Consider the following 27205-nt stretch of genomic DNA (forward strand, 5'->3'; position numbering starts at 1 on the left):
CATATCTGTCACTTGCTCTGCCTGTCCGTGACTGGTAGGGCAAGAGGAGGAACAGCTCAAGTTATCAATCAGGAGCAAAAAGAAAGAACAAACTATTATCGCTGCCCACAGACCATTTGTCGCCATCTCAGTAAAGGCGCTGGTGAGAGCGATGTAACTGGGGAGAGATGCCATGTGCCTTCCTCATCGTGCTGGGAGGGCAGGGGAAGGTTTGCAGGCACCTCACATATCCACATCTGAATTTCTGCTAGTACCTGACATCTAGAAGGTGGAGCATGATTTGTTTGCAGTGGACACAAGGCTGGGAGGGTTGTTTTGGCCAACTAGGAGAACCAGGGTGAAACCAGTAACCGTAATGGTGCTGCGGCTTGGGTAGAAGGGGAGGAATTGCTAGACGGGGTGGTGTGATTACCAGAGCCACGGTGAGGGCAAGAGCAGCCAAGGGGATGTCCTCCACAAGCCGCACCAAGCAGCGACTGTAAAGTCACTTGTACGTGAGGGATTCCTGCTAATTAACTAACTAACCAGTGCTCGCTGAGAATCCTTAGTCTTGCTTCCTGCGGGTGGTTTTGTAGGTGACTTCTCTCTCTGTTCCTCCTTTAATATTGAACTTTGTCAGATCAATTATTAAATATGGAGGAGAGTGGTTTATGTCACTGGCTTGTGGCAGCAGTAAAAGGCAAGTGCTTTGTCATCCCACCAAAGATTACTGAGAAGTCAGATAAATGTTGGGAGAAGAGGGGTGGAGTGCACTGGAGCTCAGAGTTAATGAGTCTAAAGGCACACGTGCTCGCCTGAGGGGTTGTAAGCCACCCTGCAATGGGATTCTAGCAGTTGATATGAGGCAGTAAAATTGCTGCTGTGAAGAAAAAGGAACTGCTTCTTTCCTTTTGTTCAACGGTCCTGTTTCTGTTACCCAACGTGGGGACCGTTCAGCGTGGGAGCTTGCAGAGCTCCTCATGTAAGGGCAGGGACAGAAAGCTGGAGATATAATTGATCTCTGTGACATAAACCCACTTGGGAGGAACAGAAAAGTCTAATTATGGGACAGGAGTTAAAGATGCATCAATCCATTAACAAACGGAGAAGGCAGGTGAGCTGCCAGCCCTCCTGGGAACAGGGTGGATAAATCCAGGAAGGGGTTTTCCGAGCCAGGGCAGCTGGGAAGCAGGGTGGCTGCTGCAAAGCCATCCTCGTTGCAGTGCCCACAGCGAGGGTAACTTGTTGTTTGAGCAGGCTGGTGCTCTGTGCCAGGCCTTCTTTAACCCAAAATAACCGATTTGGCTGTAGTTCTCACTCCCATTTTAGCTAGGGAAAAGATCCGTGAGAGCATGCCAGCTGTAGATGAGAAGGACCTTATTTTTGTGTTAGCCCCCGCGGGTTCTGCTGGGTTTTGTCCCTGTGATTGCCAGGGTCTTGCTGTATCGTTGTTTTATAAGTTAATAAACTCTGTCCTTAGGTTATTACCCTGCTGCTGCTTGCGGTACTGGGTGCCTCAGCATCTTTTTCCTAGTCCCAGTTGAACTCATCAAGTTTCCCCTGTCCTGTTGCTGCTGCTCTTTCCTTTTCTCCATTTCTCACTGATTATAAAAAATGGAGCGTGGAGGTTGGAAGCCCGATGTCTTGGGCACCCTGTGTGCAGGGCTTTTTTTCTCCCTCCTCCTTGCAGTGCTGCAAGCCTCATCCTAACACGCTCCAATGATGATCCTCTATCATCCCATGTAGGAAATGACACCATCAGCCCCGAACACGAGAACAGCACAGATTCAGAGCACAAATGGCCTTCTTGCAATGCCCAGGATGAAATGCTGAACTTAGCCTTCACCATTGGGTCCTTCCTGCTCAGTGCGATCACGCTGCCCTTGGGAATCGTCATGGACAAGTACGGCCCTCGCAAGCTGCGGCTGCTTGGCAGGTTGGTGTCCTGGGCATCCCAGGTGGGCTGAGGGATGAATTGACACGTTGTCTGGGTGTTGTGTGGGTGCTGTGCCCATTGCAGGGCGTCCGCAGCCTTAGGAACTGATGGGGCTGGGATTTGCTGGGAGCTTCTGGCCATGCATGGAGCACCGGAGCAGCTCTGGGATGATTTTTGGCCAACACAGTGAATTGCTCCATAAGGGAAGGGCCTGGGACTCAATGTCCAAACTTCAGCTCTCCAGTGTTGCGCGATGCTGCCCGGCCAGACAGAGCCTGGAGGAAGAGCAGAGTCATTTGTGAGTCACAGAGGGTAGCTTTTTCCTTAAGCTGGGAGCTATGTCTTGAGAGGCACAAACCCAAGATGTTACATCATCGTTTGCAAGCTGGGGAGTTAACTTGGGGATAAACACGTCCTGCCTTTTCGAGGTCTCTTCTCTGCCATGTGGTGTGTGCTGCTTTCTGCCTCAAATAAAGGTCGTTAGCAGCTTCCAGCATGGCATGTAGGGATCGGGGACTCTTTGGGCACAGCAGACCTCAGCATCGCTGAGTTTTAATGCACTGAGTTGTACGGGACAGGTCTATAGGTGGAGTGGGGGGAAAAATACAGGGCAAGACTTTGGTTCAGAGCCTACCAGAGAAGCAGGGAAAAGCTGTCAGTGCCGTGACCGCAGCTGGGGCTCAGGACAGAGGCTGCTGTCTTTGGGCACCTCCGTGTGAGGGCTGGCCAAGCTCTGTGCTGGAAATCCAGTAGGGAATTTGAGTCCAGCAAGAGCTGTACTGGGAGGAGAGGTTGCTGCCCTCAGCCCTTGTGCAAGGTTTGTTGGTAATATTTGGGTATTTCCCTGGATTTGTCTTTCCAAATCACCAGTTTCCTTCCTTGTTACACAAATCGTACTGCTCTTGCTTAACAAGCTGCTGGGAAGGTAGAAGCACGTGTCATTTAGTGCACGTAAGGCTGTCTGTAAGAAGCTCATGGGTTTTGTTCCCTTTCAGTGCCTGTTTTGCTGTGTCCTGCGTGCTGATCGCGTATGGTGCCAGCAACCCAGACTGTAAGTGGGCACCTCTGTGCCGAGCTGGGAGGGCTGTGGCTGGGGATGTTTCTGGGGAGCAGAGAAGTGTGCACAGCGCTGCGTGCTCTGACTGTCACAGCGGCGCCGTGCCGGGCTCCTGCGGAGGACACGGGTCGAGCATTTGAGCTATGGGAGCTCTGTGGCTCCAGGGAGGGCTGGTGTTTCACAACCTGAAGTGGAGAGAGAGTAGCAAGGGCCAGATGTCTGAGATAGCCAGGTCTTTCAGCTTCATGTTTTGGCAGGGACAGGGCCTCTAAAGATGCAATTCCAAACAAGTTCATGGCTTTTTCAGGGTTGGGAAATGGAGACTAGCACGGAATGTGTCATCAGCTTTGTCTCTAGGGACAGATGGAGCTTGCCCCTCAAGACCAGGTAGCGAGATGGCATTTTGGAGCAAGGTCTTTGAAGTAAATGTTCCTTTTAAGACCCATTCGGACAAGCTGCATCAGCAAAGTCTGTTCGTTAGAGAAAAGAAACCCTTCTGTCCTGGAGAGAGATGATCCCATCCTGAGCTGTCTTGGAGGAGAGCCCTAGCCCTCCCCTCTGTATGGCTGGGAAGATGGGTGCTGGATCACGAGCAGTGTGGCATGTCCTGAGGGTGTTGATCCACTGAGGTGGTTTTGAGGTGTCAGGACCAAAGCCCTCAGGGCTCTGTCTCCTTCCCCTCTCCACCTCAGTAAAAGCTGAGGATGTGTTCTTATTGTTACAGCTCTGTCTGTGCTGATATTCATTGCACTGGCCCTGAATGGCTTTGGTGGGATGTGCATGACCTTCACGTCACTTACGGTAAGTGAAGAGTTATTACCTGACACTATTTTATTCCTCCTTGTGGCTGTGAGCTGGGCTGGCAGGAAAGAACAAAGCGGATCTTTGCCTGTGGCTTGAATAGCACACATTTCTGTTTGGTACAATGGATCAGTCACTCTTTTACCTGAAAGGCTGAGTCTGGGTGGTTATTCTGAGGCTTTTCTCTTTCCTGCCCTTTGCATGTCAGGTGAAGGAAGCGTTTTTGTCTAGGACTCAACTGTCCTGTTCCTGTGCACGCAGTGCTCGGCTCCTTGGCGCGGGCTGGACGGGTTTACACTGGATTTAGCACTGACATAGTGCAGGAAGCATCAGCAGGGCCCAAACCCTGGCAGCTGGGTGTGACCAGCTTTCTGCAAGCGCAGTTCGTGTCTCACTCCAGCAAAAGGGTTGTTCTTGAGCACAAAAGCTTTTTGCTCTCGGAAGGACGAGCGTCCCTTCCAGGTTTCCTTAGAACTGCTGCGTTGTCGAATGCGCCCAGCGCTGTCTGCACAGCCCGCTTAGATCTGGATTGCACTGCAAGCACTGATCAACAGCTGCCAGCTGCATCCCTGTGTTTTGGGTTCTTTCTGCCCGGAGATAAAAGCAATATCGACTTCCAAGTAGCTGCTTTGTTTTCTGCCTCATTACCCTGATCCTCATCAGTGTGGCTGAAACAGAGCTGGGTGGAAAGTCTCCCAGAAAACGGTCTGGGGAAGCACTGTTTCTTGAGCTGTGGTTGAAAACTTTTGCATTTGGGCTGCTTTACCCTGAACTTGCTGATGAAGTGAAACTTTCTGTTAAGGTTACCTCTGATTTAGACGCCGGCTGAACTCCTGAGACCTAAATTTGGCAGCGGCTGGGTTCACAGATCACTGGGTGCTGTGATGTTGCTGCTGCTGTTGCTTTCCTGTATTCAAAGCCTTTGAAACCGTGCGAGTGTCGGTCTCCTTCTGTCGTGTTCTGCTCTGAAGCTTTGGCCTCGGTCCCAAAGAACTATGGGGCAAATCTTGCCACATTTCAAATACAAGCAAGGAGGAAAGGAGAACACCAGCACTGCTGTGGGAGAGAATTCCCATTCTGCTGCTTGCCAGCGTGGGTTATTGTCGCTCTAGGTGGTTATTAAGGGGTCAGAGGTTATTTTAGAGCCACTGGTGATGATAGGGAGGAGGGCAAGGACAGGGCAGAGATATATTGGATGTGCTGTACTCTGGCTTTTAGCACCAGAAGTAAGCAAAGCCATTTATTAGCGCCCTCATTAGTGAGCCAGTTTGGCAGCTCTAAGGAAGTACAGCATCAGGGAAGAGGTCAAATCTTCCAATAAGACATCCAAGCCCTGAGGAGGTCTGAAGCGAGCAGCGTTGCTGTGAGTTCAGAGGGAGACCTGAGGTGGAGCCCATCCCCTACAGAGAGCAGTGAGGTTTGTAAGAAGCTGAGATTGCTTCAAGCCTGACTTCTCAACCTTAGATTGAGGTGTAGCTGCTTTTGCCTCCCAGCAGAGCCGCACTTTAAGGCATTTTGGTACCTGAGGCATGCGACTAAAAATAGTCTGAAGTGGGAGGGAAGCAGTTCGCTGGCATCACAGGGGGGCTGTGGTGGTGACTGTTCGAAGCAGGTGTATTTTGCTCGTTGGCAGCTTGCTGCTCTGTCTCTGTGTGGTTCCGCCTGTAAGCCGGGGTGCTCACAGCTTGTGTGTCAAGAGCCATCTTCTGCGGTGGCATCGCGATCGCTTTGTGGGTCCCTTCCAGCATGCAGACAGGGAGCGTGGCAAGGAAGGGACACGGGGATCATGGGATCTGGATGGTTTGGGTTAGAAGGGACCTCAAAGCCCATCCAGTTCCACCCCGTGCCGTGGGCAGGGACACTTTGCTCTGGATCAAGGTGCTCAACGCCTGATGGCCCGTGGCTGTGGGCTCCAGGTGGTGTGGCGTGCATGTGCTCTGCAGTGAGCTCCAAGGGCTGAAAGGGGAGACTCGAAGACCTTTTTAAGGACATTCGTTACACTGAGGCAGCGAGCACTAATCCACTCCTGGTGCTAAGTAAGCTTGTTCTGGCTGACACAGGCCCCGACTGCCAAGTGCACACGTGTGCACACAAGTCAAAGCAAGGTGACTTCCTTCTCCTGCCAGCTGCGAGTGACCTGAAGTGCTCCAGGAAATGGGTCAAACCCAGTGGTGCATGAGCTGGTCTTCTGCCACCCCGGGCGGGTTACGGTGGCTGCTTTATGGCAGGGTGGCTGTGGAGGGAGCCCCGCAGCAGGTGGGGCCGGGGATGCTCTCCGGGCACTGCGGCTCATAGGGCTCTGTCTGGTGTTGAAACCTCCTGGGACACCTGCACCTGTGGAAATGGTGTGATCATAGAATGGTTTGGGTTGGAAGGGACCTCAAAGCCCATCCAGTTCCACCCCCTGCCATGGGCAGGGACACCTCCCGCTGGATCAGGGGCTCCAAACCCCATCCAACCTGGCCTTGAACCCCTCCAGGGATGGGATGATCTGATGGGAGGGCAGGAGACAGGGATCCGCAGCGCTGTGCGAGGGATAAATGGGATCTCTGAGGACTGCAGCCTGAGGCAGTGCTCCCTGAAGCTTTTGCCTCTTGGGTTTAAAGCCTTTTTCAGTAACAAGTCCCCAGGGCAGCATGAAAGCACATGGCAAGCTGTGGTGCCAAAGCAAGCTGCTGCTCCTGGGTGCCTCGCATTGCGGCTTGGGGAGGAGGGGAGCGAGCGAGCGGTGCTGTTCCCAGTTCTGGGAACAAGGTCAGCCTGTGCCTGTTGTTAAAATGCAGAGGGGAGATTTCTGCCTCGTGACTTGATGTTAGCCAATATGAGCGAAGAGTGGAAATGGAAACAGATCTGTGGTGGTGGCTCTGACAGCAACGCAGGAATCTGGCGCTGGTTCTGCTCCGCAGCGATTTCATGCAAAGAAATAAACATGTGTGATAAATTACCACAAAGAGCCTTTTATAGATTGTTTTCTGTCCTGTTTTCCTTTCAAAGAATTACAGCTGCTTTGCTCTTATTTTCTGCTGCAAACAGTGCCCTTTAGTCAGAGCGGGGGGTGCATCTCTGTGTAGGAAATCTCTGCTTGGGAATATTGGGAAAACTCAGGGCCCTGTGATCTTTTGTTTGTTGGAGAATGGGAACAGGAATTTCCATACAAATGGACAAAGTGGGCAGTTTGAGGCTTTCCTGGAGAACATATTTTTAGTGTCTGTATAACTTCCAAATATACTCTCGATAGGGAAAACAAAGCTCAGCTTGAATAAAAATACCATTCTCTGGTAGCCTGATTCTCAATCCCTTCACTCCTTCCACTGTTCTTTCAAACAGGCCTTGTAAGAGGAGGGAAATTGGGTTTGGTGATGTTACTGTGCTAGTTTTTGTAGAATTGGGAGAATGATTTCAGTTGGAAAAGACCTTTAAGATCAAGTCCAGCCATTGATCCAGCCCTGCTAAGTCCACCACTACATCATGTCCCCAGGTACAACATCTCGCCTCCAGGGATGGGGACTCAACCACCTCCCGGGGCAGCCTCTTCCAGTGCTTGACAACCCTGCCAGTAGAGAAATTCCTCCTGGTATCCAACCTACATGTCCCCGTGTGCATCTTGAGGCCATTTCCCCTTGTCCTGTCCCTGGCTGCCAGGGAGAAGAGACCAATCCCCCCTCGCTGCAGCCTCCTTTTAGGCAGTTGTAGAGAGTGATGAGGTCTCCCCTCAGCCTCCTTTCAATAAGGATTGTCTTGGAAGAAGCTGAAAAATCATAAAAAGATCAAAGGTCTTAAACTTAGATGAGAAAATAATCTTCAAGAGGAGATTATTTCATCAGTTTAGGATTGCATACCTGTAATAAAGGAATCCAGGGGAAAAAAGAGTTGTGTTGTGGCAAAACTAAGTTAATATCTTTCAGATGAGGAATAAAGTTAATAATACATTGAGTATCAGTGACCTTTAAACAGAAAGACTAAGAATTTCTTGTCACTGTAGGTCTTGTGGAATCAGGGCTGCTGTACCGGAATGGGCAGGAGATAGTGGAGGAATCCCTCTGGCATGCAGGGATAAGATCAGAATGAGGATCAGATCTTTTTTGGGGGCAGAAAAACAGTGCCCTCTTGCTCTGTGGGTTCTTTTTTTTTTTTCCCTCTGGTTCATTTTTTCCAGTGCTTGCTGCTCTAAAGACAGCAAGAAAAATGGCTTTGTAAATACTGTGTGTTATTTTAGTAGCTGGTCTTCAGATGAGACCTGCACGGGCATTGCCAGCGCTGGCACTCGCAGTCTGGGAGGTTTTCCATCTGTGTATGGATTACTTCTCCCTCCACCTCCCCTCTGCTCCTCCAGGTGGTCTCAGAGTCCCAGATTTCTTTTCCTCCCAAGTGCTCAGTGTTTGCAGTTCTTGTTTTGATTGGGTTGGGCAAGACCTTATATCTTCAATGTGCAGGTTTTTTAATCTGGCTCCTTCCTTGGTGCCAAGTGGGATTTTAGGTAGCATTGAGCCTTTCTAGGTCCTGTCCCCATTGAGGCAGAAGGAGACTCAGATTCTCCCGGCCGTGACTGCTCGCTTTCAGGTCAGCTCTGTCTCCAGTAGCCCTTGGAGCAGGGGGGTCCACCTGGGATATTTTGTGCTCTCGCTTTTTGTGAGTCCAGAGAAGGCCACGGAGATGATGCGAGGACTGGAGCACCTTCTGCATGAGGACAGGCTGAGAGAGTTGGGGTTGGTCAGCCTGGAGAAGAGAAGGCTCCAGGGAGACCTTAGAGCAGCTTCCAGTGCTGAAAGGGGCTCCAGGAAAGCTGGGGAGGGGCTCTGGATCAAGGAGTGCAGGGATAAGGTGAGGGGAATGGTTTTCAGCTGCGAGAAGGGAGATAGAGATGAGATCTTGGGGAAAAATGTTTGCTCAGGGAAGCTGTGGCTGCCTCATCTGTGGAGGTGTTCAAGGCCAGGTTGGATGGGGCTTGGAGCAACTGGATCCAGTGGGAGGTGTCCCTGCCCATGGCAAGAGGTGGAACTGGGTAAGCTTTAAAGTCCTTTCCAACCCAAACCATTCCATGATTCTGTGATCTCTGGGGGAAACCAGCCCGAGCCAAGAAGCAGCCGTTTGTGGAGTTCTTATAATTTCTGGAGATTAATTTAGGTTCGGGGTATTTGAGATTAAACGAGCGTCCTGCCTGGTGATGGCGAGTAGCCCTTTGCAACCTGCAGACACTCTATTCTGCAGATGTTGTTTTCTGGGTTGTGTATTCAGGCCACTGCTTCCAAGGCGAGATTTCTGTGCCTGGTAACAGACCTTTGGATCGTTCGCTGTTTCCTGTCTGCAGCTCCTGAAAGCAGCCTGTTGGCAGCTCTCCCACATGCAGGGATCTGAGGATGGGTGTGGGGATCCTTGCTGCAGAGGAGCGCAGCCTTTTCTGCCTCGGCCGCCCGTGGTTGCTCAGGGTTCACCGGCAGCATCGGCACATCGCTGCTGCTGTTCCGTGGCTGGGGTTATCTGAGGACCTGGAGACCGCACTGCATAGGAAGCTCTGCAGTGAGACAGAGGGATGATAAACAGCCAGATGGATCCGAGAGTGTTCCTGCACAGGAATACTTGTGTTGTAAACACGCTGGTCCTGCCATGACACAAGCCAGATTTGCTTGCCTTATATGCTACTCCTGGGAAGGATGGATTTGTTTTTCAGCGGCGAAAGGGGAATGTGATGACAGCATTTGCTTGCTCCGGCTCAGACTAATAGTCTCCGATTCATTTTGTTCAGCAGCACCTTTTAAACAGCTAAAATGCTGGCTATACTTTCAGTCCTAGAAGGCACCCACAGTGTCCTGCTTTGAGGCCCTCTGAGGCTGATGTGACAGCGATGCCCAAGTGAATTTAGGGAGTAAAAGACCTGAAAAAGGGGGTGGGAGTGAAATCTGCCTGCGGCAGGATCTCTGCCTGTTGACCAGCTTCTGGAGGTGTCAGCTGAGCTCTCTGTAGCCTACAACTTCAAAGCTTCTCCCTGTAACGTCCAGTTTGCAGCCATCGTTAGTCAGTGGGGGCAACTTGCTTACTTCTAGTTGTTTAGAGAAACTGGGAGTTCTTTCTTTCATTCTCAGGAGAACAGGAAGCTCTGACTACTTTGCTTTCTCCACTGTGTTTTTGGGTCCTGAGTGGAAGCAGAGGCTGGAGGGCCAGCCTGGGAGTGCGTTTGCTGTTGAGATGGCAAAAGTGGCTGCTGTGAGTTGCTTCCAGCTGCCCCTGCCCGAAGCTTTGCTTTCCCAACAGATTCTTGTAGAACCTGCCCGGTCTGCTCTCAGCAATGCCCTCACACCTGATAGTAGCCAGGCAGCAAAGTGGGATGGGTGGCAGGAGCAGCAGCATGAGGTGCTGTTGCCTGCTTCTTGCTGTAGAGCTCAGCAGCTTCATAGCTGCACCAGGCAATAAAGCCTTGCGTGTCTAGTGCTTGGGATTGCCTTCTTGCACCCAGCTCCAAGGCGCTTGAGCAGCTGAGCCACCCAACCGATGGAGAAAAGACCAGCTTTAGCTCCTCTTGTAGAGAGAGTCTGCTCTCGCAGAAGGAGCTGGAGACCCAGCTAGAAAGGGAAATGCAAGCAGAAACACAGTTCGTGTTTGTCTCTATCCTTTCTTGTTACAACAGGAACTTTCTGGTCTACTGCAACGATTCGGGTGCTGACCCAAGGTGCATAAACAAACCTGGCAGATCAAGGTGTTGCAGGGCGTGTTAAAGACTGCTATCGCGGCCTGCATGCCTCAGCTCTTGACTGAAAAGAGGGTGATATGGAGAGAACTTGGGCATGAAGCTTTTGGAGAGGAAAAGCTTTGGTGGGCTACGGACTTGGGATGAGGAACCCTTAAAGGAAACGCAAGGGCTGGAGCCACACGCTCCTTTGCTGAAGGTGACCAGTGTGAATTATGCTGTCAGTCTAGAAAGAAGCAGTGTCATTAAGCACATAAATCTTGGATTGTAGATGTTTCCGGACACTGGAGATACCAATACAACCTGCAGAGCAGAATCCTGAAGAACTAAGTCAGTCTCTACTTAAAACTGGCTGCTTCAGATTCTGGCATCCAGAAGTCTCAGTCCTAAAAGCCAGATTTATGTCTGTCATTAGCATTGTCTTCCCAAGAAAGCCTTCTTCCCTTTTCTTCCCTTCCCTTGGCTGCAGCCTGTTTCAACCAATTTTTCTTTCCCCAGCTGCCCAACATGTTTGGTGACCTCCGTTCCACGTTCATTGCTCTGATGATTGGCTCCTATGCTTCCTCTGCAGTGACTTTTCCAGGAATCAAGGTGAGGCTGTGGGATTTACTTGTGACTGGTGGTGTTGTGCTGGGAGTTTTGCACCATTTAGCAATAACGTGACAAGAAAGAGGGACTATTTGTTAAAAGACTCTTTTAGAGATGTGCAAGATTCAGTTCCTGTCTGTTAAAGACTTCCCAAGTGATTGCTTCAAAAACTCAGCAAATACTGCAGCGAGTCTGCTTGCCAGCAGTGAGATTTTGAAGGTGTTAAGTAAAAGTGAAGCACTCTTTGTTTTTTTTTATGAAAGGCTCGGTTTTTAAACTCTAGGGTGTGGGGGTGTGGGTGTATATATATGTACACATGTGTATTTCTAATACGCACGTATTTAATCTGTCTGATTGGCACCAGTGATTGGCTTTGACCAGAGCTCAGAGCTAGCAAACAGCACTGAAAGGATGGAAGAGGTGGTCCCTTGGGTTGCCTGGGTAGATCGCTGGTAGTTCTGAGCCAGAGATGTTTCATTGCAGAGTCAGCATAGGGGGGATATAGTAAAGGTAAGGCAGCCTCAAGTGTCCTTCTGGCTTTCCAAGGAGAAGGTCCTAGATGAAAACCTTTGGCTGGAGGTCAGCTGGACTGGCTCAAGGTCCTGCTGTTGCTATCGCCGCTGTTAAAGATGTGCATATACCTCTCTTTCCAAGCCTGCATGTCACAAAACCTTTCTGTGTTACCCCTTGAGCTAAGCCCATTATAAACGGAGCATGTTTTTCTTTCCCACAGCTTCCTTTCAGACCTCATTCAAAGAATATTAAAGTATCTTTCTGCTTTTACAGCCAAAACCATATTCCCTTGTGATTTTCAGGTTATCTATGACTTTGGGGTCTCCTTCATCCTCATCCTGCTTGTCTGGGCAAGCTGTGCAGGACTAGTTTTCCTCAACTGTTTCTTCAACTGGCCACTGGAGCCCTTCCCAGGACCAGAGGACATGGACTACTCGTAAGTGTCCTCTAGACTGGCCTTGAGGGCCAGCCTCACTCTTAATGCTCTAGAAAGCGCTGGCTAATTTAAAGGAGGGGACAGGGAACTCCCTCGCATGTTTATCACTGCCATTCCTTCTTCAGTTGAGGATTTATGTCTGCTATTAGCTTTGTCTTGACTGGTGAATACCTGTGGAAAGCTGAACTTTCCAAAGCTTAGGAATTCTGAAGGAAAACAATCTGTCAGTAGTCATAAGTATTTCTATATTGACCTGTGCCAGATGGAGAAGTATCTTTCTGTGCTCTGGATCCAGACCATTTCTGTGTTTGTTGGTGGAAACTAGTGCCTTGAAACCACACATAGCCTTTCTGTCTCCTGCAACTCTGCTGCCTCTGATTCCCCATCCTGTGTTGCAGCTGTCATGCTCTTTACTGCCCAACAGGGTGAAAATAAAGTTCAGCTGGCTGGGATTTGACCACAAAATCACTGGGAAGCAGTTTTACAAGCAAGTAACAACTGTGGGGCGCCGTCTCAGTGTGGGGAGCTCCATGAAGGGCCCCAAGGAGCCAACAGCCTTGCAAGAGAACAACAAGCTCTGTCTGTCTACGGTTGACCTAGAAGTGAAGTGCCAGCCTGACAACACAGGTGTGGTTCCGTGAATGCCCCCGGGATGCTTGTGCTGGCACAAGGCCATCGGCCTTCCTGCTCTGCCCCAGACCTGTTTAAGATAGCAATGCGTGATCCATGCGCTGCCAGGGCCGCACGCCAGCTGCCTTTATTTAAACACAGCTTTAACTGTATAAGGAATCCTGTCCTTGTATATTTGCCTAAATACGCCATACGCTGGTGGTGGGCGCACCAGCGTGGGTAACTGGTATGGGCGGTGCAGTTGGTCACTGCTGTCTCTTAAGTAGACTGTTGCCATCACCAACCCTCCCTTACTTGGGGGTATGGGAATGCTTGAAGCTTCCTTTTGCTCTGTTCCATAGTATTAGGCAAGTCTTCCTTCCTGTTCCACTTGGCCCGGTTATTGGTAGCCAAACTCCAAGCATCTGTAGCCGTTCATTATGGCAGTTCGTAAGGAACCAGGTGACTGAGCTCCTTGGAGCTGCCACTGGCACACAGTGGTGGAATGACTAGCTAGGAGAAGGCCTGCTAACCCGGAGGCCAAAGCCTCTTCTGAAATTGGACACATTTACAAAGGTGTGTTGCCCTTTTCAGAGACTGTTATTCCTTCTGCAGCGTCTCCCTCCTTCATGAAGAGTGTCTTCAGTCCTATTTTGCTGCTCAGCCTTATCACCATGTGTGTCACTCAGCTACGGCTCATCTTCTACATGGGGGCCATGAATACCATCCTCGAGTTTCTGTCTGGAGATGAAGATCAAGGTAGGGTAACCTGAAGACCTTTATCTGCTTCCTCAGAACTGGTACCTGACCCAGACTTGGTCTTTACAAGAGGCTGGTGAGCCTGGCTACTCAGCAGATACACCCTGTATGGCAATTAGTTATATCCGAGTGTGGCTGACAGCTGCTGGTAGGGTCTAGCAGAGGGCTGGAGTTGGCCCAGGGCAGAGGGGCAGCGAGGTGGACTCTTGAATGTCAAGTTAATTTTAGCCCGGTGTCTGTTTAATACTATTCCGTGTTATTTCCCCAGATGGGTTGTTGAAAGTAGCCTCTCAGGATAGACTGCGATAATTTTTTTTCTATATATTGGAAACCTACTTCATCAGGTGTTCGCTTTGCTTATCCTAAGCGAGCAAAAAGTCCAGAGCAGCTGACTCTCATGAGTAATGGTTGGATTGGGTGGCTGAGCCCCGCAGCCGCAGGTGGGAGAGGTGAAGTCATAGCTGTTTTGTGCAGCTTGGTGTGCGCTGGGGGTGCTCGGGCACTGCGCTCTGTATTTATAGCTCTGATTCAGTGCATGGGGCAAACAGGAAAGAGGACATTCATTCACCCAGGATTGCAAAACAAGACTTAGTCGTCTTTTTTTCTTCTTTTTTTTTTTTTGTCCTTTGTAGTAAGATCCAGTTTGAGCTTGTTAAATCTGGATTGCATGAAGCTGATAAATCAAGAGGCACTCCTCTGAAAACAGGAGTGAGCTCTGGGGGAGGGAAGAACTCGGGAAACTCCAAGTGCCCTGGCATTCCCTGAATTGCTTTTTTTCTTGAGCCTTTGACAGCCTGCAGCATTAGGCTCTTTATCTCCTGGCTCAAGAGCCAGTTTAGACGTTAAACAGTAAACAGGGCAAACTTCACCCTGCCTACCTTTCCCAACACAGCTTAGTTTTTCCGCTTACCTTGTAACTCTTTCACAAGGGATTTTTTTTCTCTATCTACCCTGAATTTCTCTTTCATTTTCCTTCCTCTTCTCCCCCTTGATATTTTAGAAATCATATTAACTATATATGCCACCAATTCTGTTTAGATCAAGCTTGGTGTTAAAAAAGGGATTGTGCCCCTTTGGTGTATTGTGTTTTTTCTGTGCCACCTTCGAGATTTCTCTGCGTTTCCCCCTCCTTCCCAGACCGCAGCCGGGGCTGGCAGTGCCGTCTGCTGTCTTGGTGTTTCCATGGCATCAGCAAAACAGTGGTATTGTCTGGTCGCAGCAGTGTCAGGCTGCAAGGGCAGTTCCAAGACACGTGCAGCTCTCTGGAAATGTAATCTATGCAGATCAGGAGAGGATGGGACACCACTGCCTTGGATTCCTTGTTCTTGCGGTTATTTACTCGAACATGATTTGTTTAGGGCTCCCTCCACCTGCAACTGGTCTCAGGAGCACTGAGCCAGGGAAGAAGAGAGTTGAGTCAATCCTTCGAGTGTTATGGTCAAGGAAAACTTAAATAAATATTCCTGGGGGGAGAAGAGAAGGCTGCGGGCGAAAGTAATTCAGATTTTTTTAAGCTGCAGTGAGGCACAGTGTCCTTGAAAGCCCTGCTTCCTGGGTAGATCGTGGTGACTTAAGACCTGTCATGAAACATAGAGGCGGAAAAAGCAGATGGCTGGTGGCTACTTACCTTCCAAAAACATGGAAAAGCTGAGGGAGCAGCTAAAGAGTTCAGTAGCCGGGGAACACACTGTGTAATTGTGTTGTAGGAAGGCAGGAGAGAGTAGACTTGGGTCTAGAACTGAAAATTTGGCTGAATCTCTCATAAATTGTCACCTTACTCTCAAATGTGGCAATACTTGGAGACCTTGGGCAGAATTGGGACAGGCTGGAGAACTCAGCTGGACAAGGAGCTTGCTTAGGATAGTTTTGAGGTAAAGACCTGTAGGACAGTGGATGAAGAGGGTTGTGCCCATGTGAGCACCCATTGTTTGCTCTATCCAGGCTTCTTCTTTTGCTAGTATTTGCTAGATGTTGGGTTTTTTGTGTCCTCAGGAAATCTTTTTATAAGGTGACAGATAAATCGAGGAGGCTCTGTTTAGTAGCAGCTCCTGTCTCTCCTCTTGCTGACCCTATAAATCTCATTGCCTGCCTCAGTTGGCTTCTGCCCGTGGCTGTTTAGAGCCCAAGATTAAGTGTACGGAATAGCATGAAGAGGCAAAACATGACAGCGTGGCTTGCTTCTTACCCTCTAATAAAAAATAACCAGACAGCAGCAAATCAGCTCCAGGAGCACTTGCAGAGGGTGATGCCACCTGTCCCTCTTGGCTACAGCAGTTGCTATAATGAGATGGGATGTGGGGCCACTTCAGGGCTTGCCTTTCTGGAGGTAATGGGGCCATGGATGTGAGGTTGGAGGTTGGAGTTGGAAGTTCCCCTTGGTTCCCTTGCCAGCAACTGGAGTCAGGAAAGTATCGTCGGGTGCTGAGCACAGGAGGGCAGCCCTGCTGGGGTTTGCTGCGACTGCGTGGGAGAAGCAGCTGCTTGTTGGAAACTTCTCTCCATTACCAAGTTGATTTTGGTGTAAGTCCTGGCTGTGCTGCTTTGGCTAGATCTGGAGATGCATTGGGAGGGACAAGCTCAAAATCTTGGTAGTATTCTGCTTAGTGCTGTAACTTTTAAGAACTCTGCTGAGATGGGGAGTTTCAGAGTTACATCCTTATTTCAGAGCTATGGTTCTGACTCACCAGCCCTACTGTGTGATGCCTACGAATCCATCACATGGGCTGCAGAGAGGAAGTGGAAAAACCATTGCGGGGCGAGGAAACTGCTCAGTAACAGGAGGGGACAATTTCTTCTATGTCTGCCGGCGTCAGCTTTCCCTTAGCAAGCCGTGTAGACACTTCTCCCATCTTTAACACATGGGGAATCTTCATCAATCTGAGTTTAAGAATTGCTCTCGGATGCTGTGGGGTTCTTTTTGCTGCTAGTCTCCTCTCTGTCTGCCTCCAGACTTTTCCATTCGGGGCAAAGTGGTTAGTCCTCACCTTCCCAGCCTGGCTTGTCCTTGCTGGAGCTTCCCAGCTGGAGGAGATGCAGGTGGGAGCTCCCAGCAAGGCAGGAGAGGAGATGACTGAGGCAAGGTTGACTGCACAGGATGTACTGCTTGTGAGAATTTTCCCTCTTGGTCCTACCCAGAAGAAATCTCACTGATACTAGGTAGTTGCTGGGTCCGATTCCTGGAGCCCTACGTGCTGCTGGGCTCTGAAAATACTAGTGCAGGATCAGAATGGATGAAGCGAGTGCACCCAGTGTCCATGCTAACCTCTGGGAGGTTGAATGATGAGGTGGGGCTTTGGTGTCCCAGCTCCTTCAGCCCTGCTTGTTAACATGCAAGTACATGGGATCTGGGCTTTTAATGAGAGAAATGGATGGGGAGGAACAGTTTTTCTGTTGTCTTTTTTTCTGTTGCTGCTATGGTACCACTTGAACTGACAACTTTTTGAAATCTTTCCCCCTGCAGTGGCTCTCTACACTTCCATTTTTGGGGTATTGCAACTGCTGTGCTTGCTGACAGCACCTGTGATCGGGTACATCATGGACTGGCGACTGAAAGAGTGCGATGATGGCTCAGAAGAGAATGAGGAGAGCAACGCTGAGCAGTGCGTAGTGTGCACCACGCGGGACGTGCAGCCATGTAGCAGGCCCCTTCTGCTCTGCATGATGTGCTTTGTGATGAAAGACCGGAGAGAACATTGGTTCTTCAGTATAGAAAAGAAAGCCTGAAGGAAGACCTGATAATTGCAGAGGAAAGGACCAAACTATCTTCCATGTCCACTAAGATCAGTCAAGAAGAGCAAACGTAAATTGTAGCAAGGGAGACTCAGGCTTCCCTTCTAGCCTAACAGTAAGAGTAACAGCACTGAAATAATTGCCCAGATGTTCCTCAGCTTCCACTGATGGAGATCCCAGCACCTCCTTAGGCGGGCCACTAGCCAAATTGGTTTAGATAGAGTTGATATGGGATGTATGGAGAACTTTGCTGTGAGTTCTGGTAGCTGCTGAAAGTGCTTTTTGTAACATGGATTTTGCTATCCTTCCAGAGGTGACAAGAAAAAGAAAAAGCGTGATCGTCAGATCCAGAAAATCACCAATGCCACCAATGCCTTTGCGTTCACAAATGTCCTGCTGGTTGGATTTGGAATCACCTGTCTTATTCCTAACCTACCGTTGCAGGTGATTAAGACAAATGGGGTGGGTCCTGGCAGGACGACAGGCAGGTCAGCACTGGGAGGTCCTGCAGGTCAGCACTGGGAGGTCCTGCAGGTCAGTCAAACCAGCCAGTGGCGAGAGGGCTTTCTGGCACTGCTGGGAGACTCCTGTACTGCTTTAGGAGCCCCAGTCTTAGAATCAAAACAAATACTGTGCAGTTAACATCTCTTGAGAGAAGCTAAAAAAACAGCTTGAGTTAAAATGTCAGAGTTGATCTACAGTTTATTCACACTTGGAAGTTTCTGCAGCTGAGCTCTGTAATGGCAAATGCTTTCCTACAGAGATCTTCTCAGCAGTGCCTGTGCATTTATCCAGGGCTCGATTTAAGCTGCTGATGGTCAGAAAATTTGCTGTGAGAAGCATGACACTGACGTGCAGCAGGTTATTTCTGCATCAAATAGTACCCATGGGATTACAAACCTGTTAAAATATTTATTTTGTGGCACCACCTGGTTTTGGCACAGAAGTTCAGTGATTTTAATGCTTTTCTTAAACATGCCTTGATGACAAACAGATATAATTCACTCATACTTGCATACTGTCTGCAATAACTTGTGGAAAAACAGCTAAATTGGCTACACAAGGGCAATAAAAAAAAGCATTGTGACCCTGGCCACAGGTTGCTAGGAATGTGTCCTTGCAGCAGTGCCATCTACAAATGTGATAGATCTCGTTTGTGCGTAACCTCAGGGTCACCATGTGTTGGCCTTTGCAAAGTAAGGGAGAGCAGTGCTGTTAGAGATGAGTGTGGTTTCTCCTGTTGTGCTGCTCTTCAAGTTTTGATTCTGGGTTCTTCAAGCCCTGCTCTGTACTAGAAAGGAGAACAGCATTTGGGGAGGAGTATATGCTGGGGTCTGGCACACCTCAGCAGGATCTAGGCTGTGACATTCTGCTTCTCTTTCCAGATTCTGTCCTTCATTTTGCACACAATTGTGAGAGGATTCATCCACTCAGCTGTGGGAGGCCTCTACGCAGCTGTGTAAGTATCTGCTTACCCATAATATGTGTCTGGCCAGGTAAACTGGTTTGGGATTATAAGCCGTCCAGGTGCAAAGGAGATCAGGAAGTGAAGCCTTCATGGTCAGAGAGGGGAAAAAATGATGCAATTTGTTTCCTCAGTCACCACTTGGTATGAAAATAGCTGGACTTATATCCTAGCTGGTGCTTTCCTTGTTCAGAAACAGCTGACCCTGTTGGCATAGCTATGGACGAGCCTCGGGTGAGACTAGGCTATCGACACCAAGGTTATATAGTAAAAACTCAAGGCTTTTTTGTCTTATAATGAGTAGCTATGTTCATGTGTCCAGGTGAAACATTAACATAATCCAATACACTGCTACTGGTCTGCTCTGAGATGTCACTGGTAAAGCATTGCTCAAGATCCCATTAGTGATGCCTACTCCCTTTCCCATATCACCCATCCTGTTTCCAACTTATCAAACTGATCACTAGCTGAATCCAAATAGTCTCTTCCTTATTAAGCAATGGTTTTGGTTATGAAAACAGATCTGCCCCTCTGTTTTGAGCTGTTGGATTGGGGAAGAGAAAGAAACTCATCTATGAGTAAATCACAGAATCGTGGTGGGAAGGGCCCTCTTGAGACAGTCCAGTCCAACCCTCGTGCTCGAGCAGGGTCAGCTAGAGCAAGTGGCCCAGGACTCTACCCAGCTGAGTTGAATTTCTCTGTGGATGGAGACTTGACCACTCCAGATGCCTTCTGTCAAAGGATTTGGCCCCAGCGTCTGGGGAATCCAGACTAGAAAACCCATCTAAGACTCTGCTTCAAAAATGCATAAACTTTTGGTTCCCTGGCAGCTGGGTGCAAAAGATTTTGGTCATGGGCAGTGCCTGTTGCTGTACATATCACCTCGCTTGAAAATTGACCCTTTTTGACCATTGCAACTCTCTGGAGCTTCCCGAGTGAGGCATTTTTTCTTTGAATATGACTTCTTTGAATATTTGAAGGTTTTGATCCGCATCTCTCTTTCCAACCTTAGTTTAACTTGACCCCTTTAACACTGCTCGGTCATGGGAAGAGAAAGATGTAAGGCTGTTGCTGAAATTTATTTTTCCATTAGCGTGATCTGATATTCAGCGCTTTCCAATCACTAGCATTGTTTGACAGAGCACCAGGCTTGTCCTCTAAAAAGGAAAACACACACTAACCTGTTGTGCAGGTTTTGCTTCCTTCTAAAGGGAGCAAATTGTTATGACCAGATGAAAATGATTGCTCAGTCATAAATGCTGTCATCTGGATAAACAGGCCCTTCTTTGAACTTGTAAATATCCACACTCCTCTCCCTTTGCAATAGGAGCAGTAGTTGTATAAGCACTTCCACCTGTACAGCTGCACAAAAAAACAACTGCTGGATCTGATACTTCTTTAGTTTGAGAGCTTAGCATGAGAATAGGCTGGAGAGGAAGGCTCCAGCCTTGTCACCAGTTGTACTCTGTTCTGGGGAGCACTGCACACCGTCAGGTGTAGCTGAATATAACAAGAAGTAGCTCTGCATAAGACCAGGAGAGAGAAATTTGTCTGTCTCGGGACTGTGCTCTCTCGTGTTAGTCGACTGGGAATGCAATCTGATCTGGGCAATGTGAACAGTCAGTGTGAACATGTAATAATGCTGTTGCTTTCTCTGTTGACAGATACCCCTCTACTCAGTTTGGCAGCTTGACAGGGTTGCAGTCGTTGATCAGTGCCCTTTTTGCCCTTCTGCAACAGCCTCTTTTTATGGCATTGACAGGACCTTTGGAAGGAGACCCTCTCTGGGCAAGTGTTTAAGTTTATTGTGAAGGCTTGGTGGTCAAGATGATTTTTGGTTGATATCTTTGAAAACAAAAGGACTCCTGTGCATGGACCAAGGTTAAAAACAGCTGGAATTTTACATGTCCTTCAGTCTGCTGTTACCTTGGTGCTGCTCGGGAGAGCCTTCCCTGTGTGAGTAATGCTTCCCTGGGAGAATAAGCCATTAACTCTTTTGCTGGTGTATGGAAAGAGAAGAAGGGAAAAGGCTGCATGAGTGCTTCCTGCTAACAGTTTGTGTGAGGAGTCAAAATCTATCAGGTAAATGTTAGAGAATACGTATGGCCATAAAATGCAGCAGAAATGCTCATGCTCTGCTCTCTTGAGAGCTGTTAGCTCCAATTACCAGTAAGTTTTGAGTTGCTGATGATAATGTCCAAAAAGCCAAGTGGCTGTTGAGGGTAGGGCTGTGGTGTCCTGATGGGGGTCTGCCTGGGTAGCTCATTAAAACTGACACGAGTGGTGGTGGGGGGAGGCTCCTCATCTTGAGGGTACAGCAGTCTGTTGCTCTTCACTCAGCAAACTCGGTGTAGAACTGCAGCTCAAATGGCCCTCCCTGTTCTGTGGCACAAGACTCCTGCAGCCATGATCCAGAGCAATAAATTCTTGCAGCATTTAACTTGTTTGCATAGTATTCTGAGCACAGGAGTGTAAATGTAAATACGGTGGAGGCTGTTGCCAATACACCAAGCAGGATGTCTCCTGGTTTCCCCACAGCTGAGTGACGTGGGCTGGGTTCTGACACTTCAGCATGCGTGACTGGGTCGTCTTCCTAGCTTGCCTAATTTTGTTTTGTCTTTCTCCCTGCAGGTCAATGTTGGCTTGCTTGGTGTGAGCTTGCTGGGTTTCTGCCTTCCAATCTACCTGGTCTGCTACAGACGCAGGCTAGAGAGAGAAAAAAAACAGAAGATGGATGATGCCAAACTCTTCTTCAAAATCAATGGCACTCCAAACGAGGAAGCCTTTGTTTAAACTGGTGCTTCAAATACAGCCTCCCCTGTACAGATTCCTACGCAGCCATGGGTTCTACCTGTGGTGTAAGCCAGGCTTTTCTCTCCTGGCTCTGCCAGTCTTTGCTCCTCTCTGGAGGGAGAGCTGGACATCCTGACTGAGTTTCCTCAGATACATGGCAGGAGGAGACTTCCCACTCCTCCTGCCACAGGACACTTCTCCTTTTTTATGAAGGCCACGCAGATATTGTGTCTTAAATTATCCCCTGATCACACCCTCCAGCAGCAGAGTCTCTGCATAGGAAATTGGGGAGAGAAGGAATAAAGGGATGGGGGAAGAGGGAAGAAAGACCATAATCTGAGTTTGCAAACGTAATAGAAGTCTGTTTTCTCCCTGTCTTCCCCCAGCCTTGGCTGACATTGTTTAGATACAAGCTACACTCTCCTCCCTCCCTGAGGCTTTCTAATGGTCCTTCTGCTTGATATGTAGCTGGACCCAGTGGTTTTAATGTCTATCCAGACATACCCAAGACTGGTTCTGAAGCAGGGAAGGGGTTTTTATTCCTATGTGTATCAGCACAGCTTCAGTGAATTGCTAAATGTTGGCTGCTAGCACTGACAGCTCCCAAACATTTTATTACTGCAAATGACACAGACTGTGAGCAATGGATTTGCCTTCCACACTGAAATGAAGAACCTAATGGACTGCTTGGTCCTAGACCAAGCCTTCAAAAGGCCTGGAATTCCTCTTCTTCCTGGCCCACAAACCACCTGTACATGTTTTAAACTGTCTGCAGTCCTGGAACCTTTGAGATAGGAGTTGGATCATGTTTACCGATGAAGTGCTTTGAGACTTGTTGCCTTTTGCCTCTTGTTCCCTCCGACGTGACGCTGAGAGGGGAGCAGCAGCGTGATTTTAGTAAAGCAAGAGAAGATTCTTGAAGCTGAGTTTTGAGGCTCCAAATACCTTGGTGTTCACGTATTGTGAGCTGACTTCAAAAGAATCAAGAGTGCAGAACACTCCTCTGTCTGGTACCTGGATCCTGTGGACATAGGGCAGGGTGATGTCGCAATGTAACTCTTCGTTTAGCCATAGCTTATTAACATCGTTCTGAGAATAGCCCTCAGGCTGCTGGACACCAGGTTACTGTGACTGACCAAAAAGCTGCTGGTTTGGCTGCATTAAGAGCCTTTTATGATGTCGATGCTCTGTCTGGACAGAGTATGTGGTGATTGATTGTATGGTGAAGCTGACTTCCAGAGCAATACATGTGGGTAAAGGTGCCCCAGGCCTGTTCACCACAGAGGGAATACAAAGGGAATTCTTAACCTGCTTATTTTTATAGAAGTTTTCTTAAGTCTTGTCTAAAGCTGACTTTTCTGCCCTTAACCTTTTGAAGTCAGTAGCTCAGCCGCTGTAGCCTTGTGATGAGTGTTGATCACTGCGCCATTTGGACCTGCCCGCAGCAGGACTATGCAGCACTGAGGATGAAGATCACCAGCGAGTGCGCAGCAGCGTGCGCACTGGGCTGGGCTACCGGCTGCGGGAAGGTTGTGGGCAGAAATAAAACCGTTATGAAGATGGTAGTGGTTGGTGCTTTCTGAACTGCCAACTCCTGCATTACTGCAAAGCCTGGCAGGGGTAAGTCATTCCACTGCTTTATGTCTGGTTGGAAAAGTATGAGACTCAGTCACTGCCCCGTTAGCTCTGAGCTGGGGATTAGAAACAGCTGGACCTTCCTTTGAGAAATTACCTGGAAACTCGCCGTTAACTGCTTTCCTGGTGGTTTGAAGCATGCAGATGCTCAGCCCAGCCAGGCCTTTGCCTGCCTTCAATAGCAGGCTGGGTGACCTCTGGCACTGCTCCTGGAAGCCCTGCAGAGTCCCTGGCTGGTGGCCTTGCCATGGGGAGCAGCGTGGTGGGACAGCAGCGCCATCTCCAGTCGCTGCCCCCAGCCAGGCTCCACGGTACCGTCCAATCTTCAGTCTCCTTTGGAAATGACTTGCCAGCCACTTGAGCGTTTGACACATTTGTGGGAGGTTTGGTCTTTTTTTTCATGTATTGCCTTTATTAAATGTTTGTTCCAAGACAGCCTTATTGCCTGCTGTCAACACTTCAGCCATCTAGAACTTCTCATTGTGTTGGGCTGAAGCTTTGGTGATTATTTAGTGACCTTCCCAATTTTTCTTTCTCTTGTGTTGAGCAATAAGTAAGGGCGCAGAGTTTTGATTCATTTTCCTGTTCACCCAGTGTTATCTCAAGGAGATAGTCAGAGCCTCACCAGCAGCAGCACCGCTTGCCTGAGTTCCAGAGGGCTTTCTACATTTCATATTACTATATGTACTCCTAAGTATTTCGAGGAGATGATTCCTACTCTTGATCCAAGATATCGGTGACGTGACAATGACAAATTGAGTATCTTCTTAGTGTAGCTCAGGCAGGTGAGCGGCTGAGCCGCAGTCCTCGGACTCGGTGTCTTAAAATAGAGGCAGCTGGTGGAGGGTGTCAGTGTGCTAACTCAGCATTGCTTCCACTTCAGTTTCAGAATACTGAACCTGATAGCTTTCCTTCTTATGCCACTCGAATTCCTGATTATTAATGTCTTTGCAAAGTGGTGGAATATGGAGAGTGGCATATTTTTGTGGAGATGCTGCCTCTGGACTATGTGCAGCTAAATTAAGCTAAGAACTCCCTTTCATTCCTGCCATCTACCTCCCTACTGCAGTTCCCAGTTCTTGCCCTTTATTAGGAGTGCCGTCTAATCCAGTTTCATCTGATGAAAAGGGTGGATCTGTGTGCTCACTGTCTCTGCTGTGCCGTGGTGTTCAGAAGCTGGTCAGCTGTGAGGAACGGAGCTCATGCCTTGAGTCACAGTGTCGGGCTCTGCTTGCAGCTGGGGAGCAAAGCGTGCCTTTGCCTGGCGCTCACCAGGACGAGTGGACACACAGTGACGTTTTCGCTGTTCAGGGTTGAGGAGACAAATGTGAGTGCTCTCTCCTGCAGCACAAAGTCAAGCCGTGGAATTTGTTGCTGCAGAATGTATTGGTAACAGAAGTATGATTGTTTTAAACAGGGGCTGGTTAAACAATGGTCTGCATCCACTAACTCAGGGAGATTTTAAGTTGCTGTAAATAAGGAAGTTATGCCAAGGAAAGATTACTCTTCTACATGGTCTCTTAAAAAATGGTCAGAGATGGAGAATATACATGGTGGGCTAGGTGAAACACTGGTCTGATCTAGCGGGGTTTAATTTACTCTGACAGTCGTGAACCAAACTAATTTTAAAAGCAGTCCGAAATTTATCTATCAAAAAACCTGTATCTGCATGCAAGACGTGCACATACTCTGTGGCATAACTGCTTAAATGCTGTACCTCCAGTGGGGATGAACCCCAGAGGACCGAGCGTTCTGGCTTCAGCCTCTTCTAAACATTGTCTTGCACAGTGCAGGAGCAAATGCCACAGGGATGGTGCTGCTATACATGATTGTTCATGGGCAGTTTGCCTCATTCTCTGATGCTTACGGAAAGGTAATCATGGATTACTTGCTTTTGGAGTAGAAAACAGCATTGCTGCTTTCTGGCCAAGTGATGCAGAACCAAGAAAATTTCTAAAGCACTCTATGTGCATGAGCCACCTTGTGGAAAAAATTAATAGGCCACCAAAGAGTGGAGAGCCACATCAATTGAAATCAGTAATGCAATTACCTCTACAGCTCAAGTACAGGCCAATGTGTTTAACTACTTGCATAATTCCTAAATGCTAGAATTTGTAGGGTTGGGTTGTTTTTTTTAATTGAACCTCCTCACCTTCATCCATATGAGAAGTACGAGGACGGTGGTTCTGGGAAAGACCTCATCTCATCATAGAAGCGTCCCCAGCTGAATGTAGCGAAGCAGAAACCTGATCTGTGAGCATTTGGCAGTTTGTAGGAGCCCTCAGAGTCAAGGGTGTTGCTCTACATCTTCTAGAAACACTGTTCCTGCCCTCTGCAGGTTCTCACGTGCTTTTAATGTACATTCATATTTAAAAAATACAAAAAATGAACAGAGCGGGGAAGGGAGGGAGCAAGCCAGCTTTTTCCTTTCACTGATCTGCCGGTACCTAAGCCCCATCAACACAGTCTTCATAGCATCCGTGCTGTTTTGCCTAATAGACACTTAAAACTTCATTCAGTTACTGTCATGGAGTATCTGGATCCTCAAGATGAAACTGAACACAGATATCTGTTAAAAAAAAAGAGCAAATCTTGCTCAAACTCCAGCTTAGCTGCAGTGCTGTTACAGCGATTGAAACGTTCAGCTCCCACAACAAAGCCTGGCTTCTTCACGCTCTGTCTACAAAGGAAAAGTGTAGGGTAATGAGATTTTAATGAAGTCAGTAAATCACTAAAATGTTTTAAAGTAGGAGATTTCTCTCATGAAAGGCTGAAGAATTTGAAAAATATGCCACAAAATATAAAGCAGATACTGTAGGGTAAAATGAATGAAATCTTTAAACTGACAAGTTTTGTTATTTTTTTTTCTCTCTCTTTTTGAGTCTTCTCTACATCTGCAGAGCTTTTGGTATTCCCTGCTTCCTAGGTTAGAAGTGGGAATTCATAATGGAAATTAGTATGACAGTAGGATTACTGGTGGGAAGAGACTGGGGTTTTAAATTAAAAAAAAAAATAATAATCACTTCTGATTTCTATTTCACCATGATTATCTCCTCTGGAATAGCTGAAACAATGGTGTGTTATGTAGATGCATTCTTACGGGTCCTTGTTTTTCTACCTGTGCTGCTCAGCCTGTCTGTGCAATCTGTTTTTATGGTGTCCTGTACTCCGTGTTGTCATCCTTCCTACTGCTGCTTTTCACTTCCCTGTGCCTGACCCTCTCACTTACTTTTTACTCCTTGGACAACCTTCTCTTTGAGAAAGTCTCCTCTTGACAGCATTTGCCACCTCCTCCTGGTCACAAACATGTTTGTCAAAGTTGAATTGTAAGCTCCTTGGGGCAAGGTGTGTCATCTTTTCTGTGTTTGTAAGGTGATGTGCGCTCTTGCAGTACTATCGAAAAATAAATGTGATATTAAGTTAAATGTTAGTTTTTCTTTTGAGGCTGAACATAATAAAGGTATCGCTTGGTTCCTAACGAGACGACGTAAGTATGAATGATTTACACAGTGTCATCTGCCACCTGGGATGATGCACGTTGAGTGTTTCCTTGGCTGCTTCTTCTCATGATTAGGAGCTAACAGCTGGTTCTCAATTTATCTCTATTGGAGAGAAAAAGTATTGATCTTTTAAGAAAATAATGTAGATAATAAGTTGAGGAAGGAATCAAGCTCCATGAATAGAGTGAACTGATATCACAGTGAAAGATGAACTTGGCAGAAGAGATGGAGGGTTGCAACAGGAAAGCTGCATATCGCAGTTCTCCACGCTTGAGCTTGGTGATGCTCAATGTGTGGTGTTTTATCTTTCCTATCGAATGAAGATAATCCTTGCTCTGCACTTCCAGTGACGGAGCAGTAGAACTAGTGTTCTTCAGCTGTGTTTTATTAAGTACAGGTCACATTATAGGGTGTTTTTGCAATTGTCTTCTAATAGATATCCGGGGTTATTAATGTTGAGTACAGCTCGGGTGGCTGCTGCAGGGAAATAACACTGGGAATGGGTGAGGGCTTAAAGCCATGTGGATCATCACCTGGAGGTGTTCAAGGCCAGGTTGGATGGGGCTTGGATCGCCCTGATCCAGTTGGAGGTGTCCCTGCCCATGGCAGGGTGGGGGGACTTGATGGCCTTTGAGGTCCCTTCCGACGCAGATCATTCCATGATTCTATGAAACACTGAGTGGGAACCCTGAAAGCAAATGATATGGGAAAACACAGAGGAGA

General features: G+C 48.2%; 1 protein-coding gene across 3 annotated transcripts in view; it reads left to right on the forward strand.

The window, feature by feature from the left end:
- Nucleotides 1-26456, forward strand: part of SLC43A2 (solute carrier family 43 member 2) — a 34773-nt gene extending 8317 nt beyond the window's left edge. For all 3 annotated transcript variants that reach the window (XM_054085119.1, XM_054085120.1, XM_054085121.1), the window contains 12 exons: nucleotides 1726-1915; nucleotides 2911-2966; nucleotides 3697-3773; nucleotides 10954-11046; nucleotides 11859-11992; nucleotides 12417-12619; nucleotides 13217-13360; nucleotides 16821-16959; nucleotides 17401-17533; nucleotides 18475-18548; nucleotides 20219-20342; nucleotides 21186-26456. In XM_054085119.1, coding sequence (XP_053941094.1) covers nucleotides 1726-1915; nucleotides 2911-2966; nucleotides 3697-3773; nucleotides 10954-11046; nucleotides 11859-11992; nucleotides 12417-12619; nucleotides 13217-13360; nucleotides 16821-16959; nucleotides 17401-17533; nucleotides 18475-18548; nucleotides 20219-20342; nucleotides 21186-21347 — 1529 coding nt within the window. In that variant the 3' untranslated portion in view covers nucleotides 21348-26456. The remainder of the gene's footprint in view (nucleotides 1-1725; nucleotides 1916-2910; nucleotides 2967-3696; nucleotides 3774-10953; nucleotides 11047-11858; nucleotides 11993-12416; nucleotides 12620-13216; nucleotides 13361-16820; nucleotides 16960-17400; nucleotides 17534-18474; nucleotides 18549-20218; nucleotides 20343-21185) is intronic.
- The last annotated feature ends 749 nt before the right edge of the window (nucleotides 26457-27205 follow it).

The sequence above is a fragment of the Cuculus canorus genome, chromosome 20 (assembly GCF_017976375.1).
Source record: "Cuculus canorus isolate bCucCan1 chromosome 20, bCucCan1.pri, whole genome shotgun sequence".
NCBI lineage: Eukaryota > Metazoa > Chordata > Aves > Cuculiformes > Cuculidae > Cuculus > Cuculus canorus.